Source organism: Onychostruthus taczanowskii, unplaced genomic scaffold (assembly GCF_017590055.1).
Source record: "Onychostruthus taczanowskii isolate IOZ18803 unplaced genomic scaffold, ASM1759005v1 scaffold12, whole genome shotgun sequence".
Lineage (NCBI taxonomy): Eukaryota > Metazoa > Chordata > Aves > Passeriformes > Passeridae > Onychostruthus > Onychostruthus taczanowskii.
The window spans coordinates 4,597,715-4,611,192 of NW_024498351.1; the positions used below are offsets into that span (position 1 = coordinate 4,597,715).

General features: G+C 36.3%; 1 protein-coding gene across 5 annotated transcripts in view; it reads left to right on the top strand.

The window, feature by feature from the left end:
- Positions 1-13,478, top strand: part of ARFIP1 (ADP ribosylation factor interacting protein 1) — a 40,729-nt gene that overhangs the window by 12,829 nt on the left and 14,422 nt on the right. For 3 of the 5 annotated variants that reach the window (XM_041395742.1, XM_041395740.1, XM_041395739.1), the window contains 4 exons: positions 3,629-3,731; positions 6,215-6,310; positions 7,722-7,831; positions 12,846-13,067. In XM_041395742.1, the coding sequence (XP_041251676.1) occupies positions 3,629-3,731; positions 6,215-6,310; positions 7,722-7,831; positions 12,846-13,067 (531 nt within the window). The remainder of the gene's footprint in view (positions 1-3,628; positions 3,732-6,214; positions 6,311-7,721; positions 7,832-12,845; positions 13,068-13,478) is intronic. The other 2 variants (XM_041395741.1, XM_041395743.1) reach the window with 2 other exon arrangements.

A 13,478-nucleotide genomic window follows, 5' to 3' on the forward strand; every position in this document is an offset into this window, starting at 1 on the left:
ATGTTTAGTTTAATATAGTGATTTGAAGTCATTGAAATGGGATTTTAGCAAATGGTTCAAGTGGCTTAAATGTTCATATGTCAAACCTATGGCGTATAGGTTTGAACTGTCTTGACTAGACTTAATTAAGCTAGTACACTTATTCTGTTTTGCTATATTTCATGCTTTTGCTTCTTGCTAAGAATGGAGTAGGTAATGCAGCCTTTTAACTTGGGAATCTTCTGAGTTGTGGTTTTTTTACACCTCTAGTTCTCAGTCTCAGTGAACTTAAAAAATTAAGATGCTTCTGCTAGGTGCTAGTTACATGAACATGGTTTCAGCCTGATACAAGTGAAAATTATTAATGAAGCATTTATCTGTTTGTTTTTTGGTGATGGTGATTCCTTAATAAATTTTTGGGCTTGCCATGTATTGATAAATCTTGATCAATTCTAAAGACTTGAATTTACCTTTACAAAGAAAGGGGAAAATCTTAAACTTAGCTGGAAGAGCTATATAATATGATCATCATTGGTAGTAGGGGAATCTATCCTCACTTCCTCTCTTGTAAGAGCCAAACTTACATTTAGTGGGAACAAAGACAAAAGCTATTTATGTTGCCTTCTTACCATTCAAACAAAGTACACTCATACCTTCCCTTAAGTGTGACGTTTTGTGCAATGCTTCTAAATGATCCCTCTTTGTAAGTTTTTGAAGGGATAAATGTTTTGTCAGTATGATTACAGATTTTTGGTTGTTTTTTGTTTATCTACACTTGTTTAAAGAAAAGAAAAGCAAGCACAATCAGTTGCAAGAATGACATTCAAACTTCTAGTTTACATGCAGCGGTGTGTCTCCCCTGAACAGTAACTTTCATGTTTATAAACAATGAAAAGGTACTGTTTTGATAATCACCGACTTTTTCCTCCATTCTGGTCATGTGTAAATGAACAGATGTTAAAGTTTTCTTTTAAATTCCTATATAAGAGTATCATTTTTCACAAAGATATATTTGAACTGGTGTATAGGTGTTCAAAAAGGGGTTTGAATTGAACTTTGCCTTTTTGAGAGTGGGGAAAAAAATAGATCTCTTTGAACAAATGTGTTTGTACACATATACATATGTATATAGATTCCTGTTAAAAAGTCTGGTATATATATGCACAGCTGTAGATCTTTAAAATTTTCATATTCCAAATACCAAATTTTTGTTTAAGAGATGGATGCATTGTAGTATTTTGATTTATTTAGTTCTGTAGTTTGTTCAGCTTGTGTTTAACTTCAGATTAGAATTACATTGAGTGTACGGAGGTAGTGCAGTTGCTTAGGTTTAGATACAAACTTTTGTCTTTACAAAGCTGATGTTCTGCATTTTAACCTTAAATACAGATGATTGCTTAGATTCCTATTGCGAACGTGCTTATGCAGGTTAGCTGTCTACAGTTGTTCGGCTTCATGTTTAGATATTTCTGAAAACTACACAACATGCCAGGGTGCCTTCAGGACAAAAATAATTCATGCCGTGTCCCTTTTTTTGAAATCAGTGCCTCTTCTCTGCAAACTGGTTATCCTTTTTCAAGTCTCTCTGCTTTTCCAGCTTCTGGTGACTTGCTACATTTTGAGTTGAATGGCCTCTATTAGCTAAGCTAAGTGGAAGCAAAGGCTTTCCAGCATACCACCAACTGCAAGTACTTAAATGGAAGCACCAATGTTAAGTCAGTTTTGAAGACTGAAAACAGTATGTATCTAAAGTTCCGACATGCTTAATTTGGGAGATCAGGTTCTGCATGTGACTACTATTTGTTTTTCATGATGTTTCTTTTTCTTTTTTTGGTATGATGCTTCAGGTACCCGAGTACGGCATGATCTATTATCACCTAGCCTGTTCATTGCAGTGAATGTTTGGCTGTAGCAGTTGGTTACTCTTTGCAGTAACATGCTGGGTTTTTGATGTTGGTGAAATTTCTGGAATTCACGTGGAAAAATTAATTTGCTGGAATTCATGTGTTTGTAGTTCTTCCTTTTTTCTTCTTCCCAGGGGTTTGTTCTAAAGTGAAGACATCTAAATAAATCTGGGGGGATGTGATCCAAAACTACTTCTTGACAATGTGAGCCTCTAGGCAGTATCAGTATCATTCTTATGCACTAACTTGCTTCAGGTTTGTGAATTGAGTGACTACAGTTATAAGTCAAACATGGATTAGATTTTAAAGGTTATTATTTCTTTTTTCTTGTAATTAGAGGCATTGCATGGATCATAAACAGTTACTACCTGTGTCTAGACACAGACATCTTAAAGTTATGTATAGCTTTTCTCTAGTGGTCCTCTATACTTTCCCACTTTTTTACCTCTGTATGGAAGCAGAGGGGATGCAAAATAGTACCTGATTCCAGACACTGACAGTTTTCCGATTTCTTGATGCTTTTATTTTTTTGTAACTGTATTTTACCTTTTTGCTTTCACTTTCATAGTACTTTTTCACTTACTTTTTATTTCCATGAATTAATAGGTTTTAATTGCTTTAAAACCTGAACTTTTTTTAAGTACTAGGTCTAATTCCATAACACCAGAAACTTAAACTTCAATTAGATCACTGGCAGTCTAGTCCAGGAAACCTGTGGGAAGGTTTTTGGTAGAGGTAGGTAAGACAGCAGAAATGGGCAGTAGGATGGGATGTGAGCTGTGGTTGGTGGAGTTTTCTTAGGCCTGTGCTGGGTTTCAGTGAAGACTTCAGTTTCTTGAGAGCTGGTTAGAATCAAGCCCCCAAAAGTAAAGAAATTGATCAAGCCCCCAAAAGTAAAGAAGATGTTCTCAGGCAATTTTAAATGAAGGAGTTTCAAAAGCAAACAAAAGTAAGTGGCAGCTTTGTGCTCTGAGCACTTATGATGCAGAATAGGTGCTCAGAAGGAAGCTGTTTAAATTACGGCTTTCTGGATGTCACTTCTGTGTTAAATATTGAAAAGATTTAATGTGCTGTTTGTAAGAAATAAGGATGCGATGAATTTTAAGGCTATTCCTTACTTAGTGATTTTTTTTTAATCTTGAACGTTATGATAGTTGCTTCCATGTTTTTGGTTTATAAGGTGTTTTCTGCTTGATAATCTTATATCATTCTGCACCCCTGTCAGTTTTTAACTGGACACTTTATTAAACTGACATGGTTGCTTGGACCAGCTTCAGACCACATAACATGATGCTTCTGGCCATGTTTTTGGTAACTGCTTCTCTAAGACATGGCATTCTTCTTGGTCATCAGTATAACAGAAATATCTAGAATAAATACTCAGGCTATACTTACAGTGTTTCTCATTCATTTATGTTTTATTTGTGCATACCAGTAGAAAGCAGTGACACCAGCAGGGACTTTATAGGCTAAAGGCAAAATTGATTGTCTGAGAGCTGCTGAAACTGTGTTATAATACTTTAGAGTAACTTGCCTTTTTTTTTTTTTTTTTTTTTTTTTTTTTTTTTTTTTTTCTTTTTTTTTTTATTTTTTTTGGAGGCCAAACACATCTAGCTTTTGACACTCTTTGCATATCCTGTGCTCCATCTTTCTGATTTTTTATTCTTTTTTAATAACTTTCTTTTTTTTTTTTTTTTTTTTTTTTTTTGTCTTTAACTTTCCATTTTTATTCATATATTTTGCAGGACTTGAAACTTGGACTTGGACTTTCTGAAACCAAAATAACATCTCATGGCTTTGATGGTGCCAAAGAGGGAGTTGTTGAGGCAGGGCAGTTTCCAAATAAAGGTAAGTGCTTTTTTTTTGTATTTCTCAATTTAAAATCTTTAGGCATATTCTTACATGGTCAGAAATACAATGTTCTGTAGCTGCTTCGAGCAGGTGGGATGAATGGACACATTTGAGATTTGCATTAGTGACAACCAGTTTATCTTCTCTTGTAGCTGGGTTGTTAAAATAAGAGAATACATGCTACACCTTTAGTATCTCTCAAGGGACTGGAAGAAACTACTTAGTGTTAAGCTGGTCTGCACTTATGGGAAGGGAAGGCCTTGGGCACCTTGAACTGGTGTCAGAAGAATTTTACTGAAGAATTTTACTATTACGTTGTGTTGAAGTTTTCTTCAGATTTTGCGCGTTACTGAGAGTTATTTATTTGTTATACACAATTCACTTACCATCAGTAGATTAAAAAGTGGGATTCTTCTTGTTGTATTAATGTATGCCTTAGAGAATCCAAGTGATATTAAAAATGAGAAATGCAAAGTGATAGACAAGCAAATAATACAACTATTTCCTGTCTAAAAGCAATAGAATACCATGATATTGTATGGGCAAATGGTATTCAATGAATTATGTACCTTTGACAGTTTCTGAATTTGAAAGATTTTAAATTATCTCGGTTGTGCAGCTATGAAAATAAGCTCTTTGTAGTCATAAATTTAATTTGCATTTTGCTTCATTTCCTGTTTGGTAAAATTCTTTGCTTATGAAAACAGTTGATTTACATGTTGTACTTTACATATATTACAAAGTGAATGCTGTTATTCTTTATGCCTTTGAAAATAGCAAAATATCTAGCTAAAAAACTGGAGCAGATGGCAAACTGCTCACCATTCCTGCCTTTTTGTATTCTATTACCAGGATAACTGTTGCAGCTGTTAAGTGTATTAGCCTGTGAGGGAGAAGTGTCTAAAGATGTTTCAAGCTACACTAATGTGTTTGAAATGCAAATGTTCTGTGGAAATTTCTGTACACAAATTATGATCTTTGGACACTTTGTGTATCACAGATTTTCTCCAAGGGTGTTTTCTTGGGATTTTTCCTGATGTTCTAACAAAATCAGAGAGAGAGAAGTAGTGGTAAAAGTGGCTTCATGTGAAACCATGGACAAAAGTTGAATGATTGCCCTATTTCTAAAAATTCTGTCTTCTGTTTGAGTGTCCTTATTAGGGCTTCATTTTTGAATGCAAAGTAGACAGTACTGGAGGGGAAGGGCTTTTAGGATTTGGGGGATGTTGAATGATGAAGCATGCATAAGGCTGTGTTAATACTCTGTCAAATGATAAGGATTTTTTTAACTGCTTGTCTTGGCTCGCTTGCTGAAATGATTCAGGCAAGATCTTGCAGTCAAACTTTTATGCCTGGATGAATTCAGTTGCAGCTCTTATGCAATGTACATCTACGGGAGGGCACAGCAAGTGAGCTGTGTTTTTCTCATCTTTTCTCTGCAGTTGGATCCAAATCATTGGATTTATTTACCCCATGTTAGCAGCACTCCGTGGAATGTTTTAAAGCTGAATGTTGATCCAGTTACTTTGAGTGATGTTTTTGGTGTTACTGGTAACTAAATTTTGTTGAAACTGCAAAGTTTAGGTTTCATTTTCTTTCCCCTTGGCACACTGTTTGCCCTGAAGTATATGGAATTTCTCAGCAAAAGCAATTCAAGTTCCTCCCCAGTATGGTGTCATTCACCATTACAGAGGAAAAGCTTATTTTTTAAGTCTTGAAAACTCCATAAGGATGCTGCTTCAGATTTATCTGTTATGAAAAACTGGCAAAGCTCTGAAAAACATAATGAGCATAATCCTAAAACAGCTTAGAGAACACACACATTGCAGGTCATTTAAAGTCGGTTGCTTTTTGTTTTGGTTTGGGGTTTTTATTTGGTGGTTTTTTTGTTTGTTTTTTTAAAGAGAAACAACAAGTGCTGTCAAATCTTTCATTTGGGAATGAGTTTACACTCTTTCACAGCTAATAACTTGTATGATCTTCAGGATAATTTATTGCTGCATGTTTACACAGACTTAAGAGTTGATGTCAATAAAGTCTGTATGAAATTGGCAGAGATTTCAGGGCTTACTTCACCCCTTAATGCTTTAAGTACCACTCAGTGACAATGCAGAGCTAGACCTGCAAAAGAGTGTTTCAGCTGTGGATTGTTATATAACAATCTTCCATGGAATTTTCTGTTTATGGTCTGTACTTCACTGATGAGCCCTTCAGTTGTATTTTGATTTTTCTTACAGAAAAAAAGAATGGTCATCATGACCTAGAGAAAAAGATTAATTCAAGAAAACTTGGAGTAGTTCACACAGAGAGATGTACTCTTAAAAAACATTTCCATCAGAAATTCCAACAACTTTTCCGTGAATACTTCTATCGTTGTTGAAGCAAATGTTTCTTTGTTTTGAAAATGTGTCTCTGTAAGAGTGCATATTCACTTCCAAGAGAAAATGATGCATTTTCATTGTTAAATGTCGTGTTTCCAGGTTCCTCAGCATCACCCAAATCATCTGTTATATCTCCTAGCAGTGCAGCAGCTAGCAGACTGGCTGGACAAGGTTGTGATTTAATTATTCCCACAGGTATTAAAGCAGTGAATGGATAACGCCCTTGTCTCTGCTGAGACTGTACTAACCCTTCCATGTTTCTGATTATTTGATGTACTATTAGTTGGAAATAAAATTTCTGCAGGATTTTGGTGGCTCTTTTGACTTCAACAGTTTACAAATTAACCTTTGCTTTCCTCTCTCTAAGCTGCTTTTACTCCATAAAATTAAAATTATAACTAATATTAATAATAACTAACAGTAGGTAACAAAGGAGTGACCAAAATCTTTTATTTAGGCTAAAGCTGAAACTTTTAGGTTTTTTTGCCCAAATGATCACATATTTCAATAGACTGTGGGGGCAGCCATTAGGAGGTCACAACACCCCAGCTCAGCTTTGCCACTTGACTCATTTTGTGCCTATGGGCAAATTTCTTAACATCTTAGTCTGCTTCCTCCTGCATAAAAGGAGAAAACTTAACTCAGTTACCTCATAAGGGGGTTGAGAGGGTTAATTACCTAATGTTTGCACAGCATGTTGAAGATGTAAAAACACAGTAGAACTTGATGCTGAAGGACTATCTTTAGGCATCTGTATAGACTTTTTTCCAAACTCTTGCTTGCATAAATCACTTGGCAAGACGAAGGTAGCAGTAGGGATCAGAGTCAGGAGTAGTTAAAATGAATATGGACATGAATAAATAAAAGTGTTCCTTAGAAAGTGATGATACTTAGCAGTTTTTAATATTTAGGACACTAGGAACTTTGCAAAATTGAAACATGGAATCCACATAATACCCCATACTAGCTTGAAAATGCTGAGTAATGGTAGTTTGTGTGTGGTGATTGGCCCTAGGTATTTGAATTAGTTGCTTTAAATTTCTTCTTTGCTGGTTTTATACTCATGGTTTTTAGAATTAATTGTTCCTAATACAATGAACTAATAAAACTGAAATAAATTATATATTGGCTGAACACATCTTCTGGAAAGAATGACTTTCATTGGAAAAGATAAAAAAACTCTGTGCGTCATGACAACAGTTTGCCAGTAATTGTTGTTTAATGGTCTTCAAGTTGTAAACAGACTTTTAGATTGACTAAATGCAAAAGCGTGTTCAACTGTTGGAGTTTTTAAACATAGATATAAATGTCTCAAAAATAATAAGAATAAACATGTCTCAAAAGTTGTTTTAAGCTTTCAGTATGCTTAATTCAGCCTATTACTTAATGAAGTAGTGAGATACATATACATTTTTTATCAGTTTTAAAGTAAGTCTTTCTTTCTGGAACTGATTTTTAAAAATCTGCTTATTCATCTTAACCTTGCTCTGCTTTTGGATGTGCAATTGCACAAATCCTCCATACCTGCTCCTAATCCTGTCAAACAGACTAACAAACAAAAAGCCCAGACACAAGGCCTTGAAGATTTGCTTTGTGTCTGACACAGGGGGCAGAGCCCAGCAGAAGAGTGGACCTGTTGTGTTGGCAGATGAAGTAAAGAATCCAGCGATGGAGAAACTGGAATTGGTGAGAAAGTGGAGCCTAAACACTTACAAGGTATGCAGCTATGTGTGTATGTATGCATTCTATAAGTGAGTTTGCTACTAGGTAGGAATAGAGCTGTATGAAAGTAAGCTGTTGTGACAGTGAGAATAAGCAAGAATGTATAGAAAAGGCTTAGTTTTCTTCCAAGTGTAACATTCTTTGTTAAATCCCTGGTGCAATGTGGAAAATCTTTAATAGGTATTACTGATTTAGCAAGGTAAAGAATGTTCCATTTGTAATGTTCCCTTCGTCATTCCGAATGTAGAGATTTCAGCACTAAAGCTTGGAATTAAATGTTTTTTGCTCTTTTTGAGTTGACTGCTGATACAATAAGATTTTAGGAATGTGAAATCAGGGGTATCTAGAAGTTCAAAACTTGTTAATTGCTATTCTGATGGTTTTGTTTTGTCTTGGCAGATTGGTTTTTCTTAGTGTTGTAATAGTTGCTTCAAGTTGTGTGTGTTTTATATGCTTATACTTCATGATCAGTTGATATTTGATGAAATTAAAAGAGAATAATGAATTTGTAAGAATAATGAAAAAGTGCTTAAAGGACACCAGTTTGCTAGAGGGGACTTTCATTAAAAAACTATAAGGTAAGGAACAGTTGTCAGGGAATGCATTCCTGTGAAAAGTTTTAAAGAGACCAGTTTTGAAAAATAGCTTCTTGTTATGCCTACAGTTTAAATAACAGAGTTGTGGACAGCTGCATCAGTGAGGTCTGTATGAAACCAAGAAGAAATTAACAATCTGTGGAAAGGAAAGTCTGAATCCCTCCATTGTTCTTCAAGCCCAGATAAGAACATCCTCAGTGAGGATGAGAAGCAGGGATGGAGACATTCTATCCCTAGTAGATGCTTATGCTGTCTTTCTGTTAGAATCAGATTTTTTTTTTTTAATGTCTACTTAAATGGCTTTTAGATTTGCTACTTTTCTTGTCATCTAAATATTTTAGCATACTGCAGAAGATGCAGTCCAGTGGTATCCTGGGGTGCCTTAAGAGGAACATTGCCAGCAGGTTGAGGGAGATGATCCTGCCCCAGTATTCAGCTCTGGTGAGGCACATCTGGAGTGCTGTGTCCAGTTCTGGGCTCCTCAGGACAAGAGAGTCATGGAGCTCCTGGAGATGGTCCAGTGGAGAGCAGCAAAGACAGTGAAGCGACTGGAGCAGCTTTTGAATGAGGAAAGGCTAAGGGAGCTGGGCCTGTTCAGCCTGAAGAAGAGATGATTTTCAGGGGACCTCATGAATACCTGTAAACTATCTGAGGGGAAGAGTGCCAAGAGATCTGGGTTCTTCCCAGTGGTGCCAAGCAACAGGACAAGAGGCAATGGGCAGAACCTGATGCACAGGAAGTTCCACCTGAATGTGAGGAAGAACATCTTCACTGTGCAGGTGACCGAGCACTGTAACAGGTTGCCCAGAGAGGTTATGGAGGCTCCCTCACTCAGTATTTTTGAGATACTCAAAAACCCTCTGGATACAATCCTGTGCAATGTGCTCTGAGATGGACTTGCTTGAGCAGAGATGTTGAACTAGAGGTCCCACTGTGGTGCTTTCCAACCTGACCCATTGTGTGATTCTGTCTGTCAGCTACTTTGGAGTGCACTGTGGTACAATCAGAATACGTGCTATTCAGCTGAAGCTGTTCTTTTACAATTCTCTTGTCTTTAAATCATTGAGTCTTGGGATCAAATCTCCTATAACACAACTAAATAGGGCAGGATTTGACCTTATTCTGTATTTTTGGTACTTTGGTTTAAAAAACAAACCCACAAAAACTCACAATGTCTCAAACTCACTGACATGAGCCATCAGCCAGAGGACTAGTGAAAAATGTTGGGAAAGGGGTCTTAGGTCTTTGTTTTGAACACTATTTCTTTGGCTGTAGTGTCTGCAAAGTTCAGATTTTTAGTTTTCTTTTATGGCTTACGCCTTCCCCTTGCTGAAATCCAGAATCACACCAGTAATGACATAGCAAACAAAGACTATCATTTTCAGAAATTAACATGTTTACTTTTATCTATTCCCAAACATGCCTAAGGAGATGTGTCAGTTATGATCTTTCCCATATTGACTTGCTGTTCACTCTTTTTTTGAGATACAAGATCATTCAGAGAACTTAGAAATTCATTTTGAGTTGATAGACTATTGTGCAACTGTACTTGGAGGCGCCATACATTTGTGTTGTAGACTTCGTACAAAAATATATTTAATATGGTTAAGGACGGTATTTAAATTCATGGACATACTGGCTTGCTTTGGTCCCCATTAGGAAGATCATGGGAAGTGTCCTCCTTCTCTCATAATAGCTAACTACATAGGTTTGAAGATGCAGAAATAAAGGACAGGAGTAAATGTCAGCACTTGAATCCCTCTGAATTTAAAATCCCTGGTATCAATGTACCAGACATTAATCTACAAGGGGAGTTAGTGGTAAAATTTGCTGTTAGGAAGTTCTTTAGGAATCTGACATGAGTAGTTCCTATACCATGGTATCTATATGAGGGGTTGAGAAATCAAAATTATTGGGTATGTTCAGAAGTCATTCCCATCTGTAAATGCCTTTACAACTACCATCGCCCTTCACACTCTCCAGTCGAATGCTCCCTAGTAATCATGATTAGTGTGAAGAGAAATTGCCTTTCTTTCCATAGTCTAGTGTCAGGATCTTGTTCTGTTATTTCTTCTGCCCATGCCTTTCCCTTTGGATGAGAAGGAGGTTTTCAGTCTAGCAAAAACATTTAGGCCCAAGAAAGTCAAGACTCTTCTTGACTTTCAGCAGTTCTAACAAGCTTGTATTTTTGTTTTTTGTACAAGTTCTTAAACTTTGAGGGGGGAAAAAAAAGCAAACCTGTTTTGCAAACCTCTCTGACACTGGGCTACTAGTAGAACATTTATTTCTGAGACATGTCTAGTAATGCCTCTGTTCATCTTTGGCATGTACAAGTTAAAATATATTTCTCTTAAACGTATTTTGGTAATTTTTTTTCTCTGAGTTGTTTTTCTTAAACTTTGCATTGGATGACTTCTTTTTTAGTTGCATGGTCTTTTTCGTGACAGTTTCCTTTATAGATACTCTTAGAACAATGATGGAAATAATGCATGGAATTTTCTTTGCAAGTGAGAATATAGAGTAACTTGTGTGCTTGTATTAGTCCACTTAGAAATGGAGTAAATCAAAATAGATTGGGGCATTTTCTTTATCTTTTGCTACATCTGAGTTAACAAAGTATGCAGTGTAAGTCTTTCCAATTACTGGTTTTTCTTCACTTGTCACTGCTGGGCTTTTTTAGGTGTTTTGCTGTGACTTATGAAGCAAATACATGTTGTCTGAAAAGAATTCCTTCATTTGTAATTTATCCTTGCTTTCAAAAAGTTTGCTTTTCATGATTCAGATTTTTCTCTTGCATTTCCGTGGGGGTTTTTGTGTGTGTGTGTGTGAGCTCATTTGGAAAATAGCCAAAATTTGACCATCACTTCCATAGTTCCTAATGAAAGGCTCATTTATACTCTGAGCACACTCAGAGCTAAGCTGTATTTTGTAATTTCTCGTGGAGTCCTTGGTAATAAAGTTGTATTCTCTGTTATGATTTGTTAACGCTCTCCCAAATTTCTGATGCTTAACAGATAAACATCACCTAGATTAGCTGTGCTTTCTCTTGTCAATTACTTGAATCTAACAAAGTAGCCCAAATAGTCTGTATCTTCTGACTTCTTGAATCGCTCCTGTGTTCCTCTATTACATTAAGAAGGGACATGGAAGTTCTAGCGGGTTGAATGTGCATTTCCTTTGGGCACAAGTAAAGATGGTATTAAATTAAAGTCCTTGAACTGGGAAAACCTGGGAAATCCAGTGCTGTAGTGTATTTGCAGAGTATGTTACAAGATAAGTTTGAGCATTATTTCACAAAAAAAAAATTTAAAATAGCAGCTTTGTGCTTAGATTAAGTCCTTTCAGAGTAGCTGTGGCCTTGACTACTAACTTAGTTTCCTTGTACCTTTTGTTTCTAGCAGTAATTTTTCATATGTCTAAGTTGTCTATCTGTTCATGACTTGGGACCACAGATTAACTTCAAGTAACTTACTAGAGCAGTAAATAATTCTGCTTTCCATGGAGAAACTGTATAGCTTTGCTACACATCTGCTTTGCAAATGGCTTCTCCTGTGTCTCAGTCAAGGGAAACCCCAGTGTGCATCTTGGTAGGCTGACTGCCAGGCTGGGCTCGAATCTCTGGCAGAGAAGGTGTCACAGATAGATCAGTGGAATGTGGTAGCAGCCTGCTCTGTCACAGCCACAGGCTGGGTGAGAGTGTCTACAGCTGCGTAAGAGCACATTTCCTGCTCCGTGTGTTAACGAGCTGCAAGCCTACTAAGAATTTGACTTATGACAGAAAAGCAGTAGTCTTTCTGAGTAAATCATCTCCATTTTATAGATGTGTAAATAATAAGTGCATTTTAATACTTTTGCGTTTTTCTCGGGAGGAGTTCCCAGGTTCCTAATCAGCTTTAACAAAACATGCTGAAAACCACCACCTTCTTACTTGCCACCTAAAAAAAACCACACAGTGAACATTTTTGGAAAATTTAACATGGATGTTCTGATCAGAAAATTGGTAGACAAAGCCCAAAAGATTACTAACTAGACATTTTTATGCAGAATAGTAATGTTCCTATTAACTGACTTAAATGCAATGGGCTAAAATGCTTCTTTTAACTTAATGAGATTCACCAAACCTATAAAAAGATAAGTGTTCTTTTACTTGAGAAACAATTAGTTATGCTGTTGATTTGCTAACTTGAATATTCATCTTAGTAGGAGTTGAGACTTGTCCAGCTGTTCTTGCTGAGTCCTGATAAACTTCTAAAGACTGTGTTGTTTTTTCAGTTTGTTGTGCAAACTTATATTGGGAGGGGTGATTGTGAAAGAATTGTGTGTAATTATATGTCCCTTGAAGCTGAAAATGGGTGTATGCTGTGTTGTCTTGAATATACTTGAATCTTTATAATTTAATTTTTTTTCTACAGTGTACACGTCAGATCATCTCTGAAAAACTGGGTCGTGGCTCAAGAACAGTAGACCTGGAACTAGAAGCTCAGATAGATATATTGAGAGACAACAAAAAAAAATATGAAAATATCTTGAGACTGGCACAGACACTGTCCACACAGCTCTTCCAGATGGTACATACCCAAAGGCAACTTGGAGATGCATTTGCTGACCTGAGTTTGAAATCATTGGAACTTCATGTAAGACTTTTATAGCGTTAAAAAATACAGTGGCAGAGATGAAGATAAGCCTAATTGACTCGTGCAGGGTATCTGCTACTTAGCAGCTACTTTTATAAACATTGTAGTTAACAATATATTACATGCTTTTTATGTTGAAAGCTTCTGTGATTCACTTAAAACTAGGAAATTATTGAAATTACTGTAATTTTTTATTGTTTCTTAAATGTTAGTCTCTAGTTGATGGTTGAACTCAAGAACTGACAATTTTGCTTTGTAGAGAAGATGCATTTTAGTATTAATTTTGCACCTAATGAAATGTCATCAAAGTGTTCCAGAGTGTTACGTCATTTCAATTACAAGATGTCTTTGGGGAATGTGCCTGGGAATAAGTAGATTAGGGCACATTACTTCACTTGTGCGCATGGAATG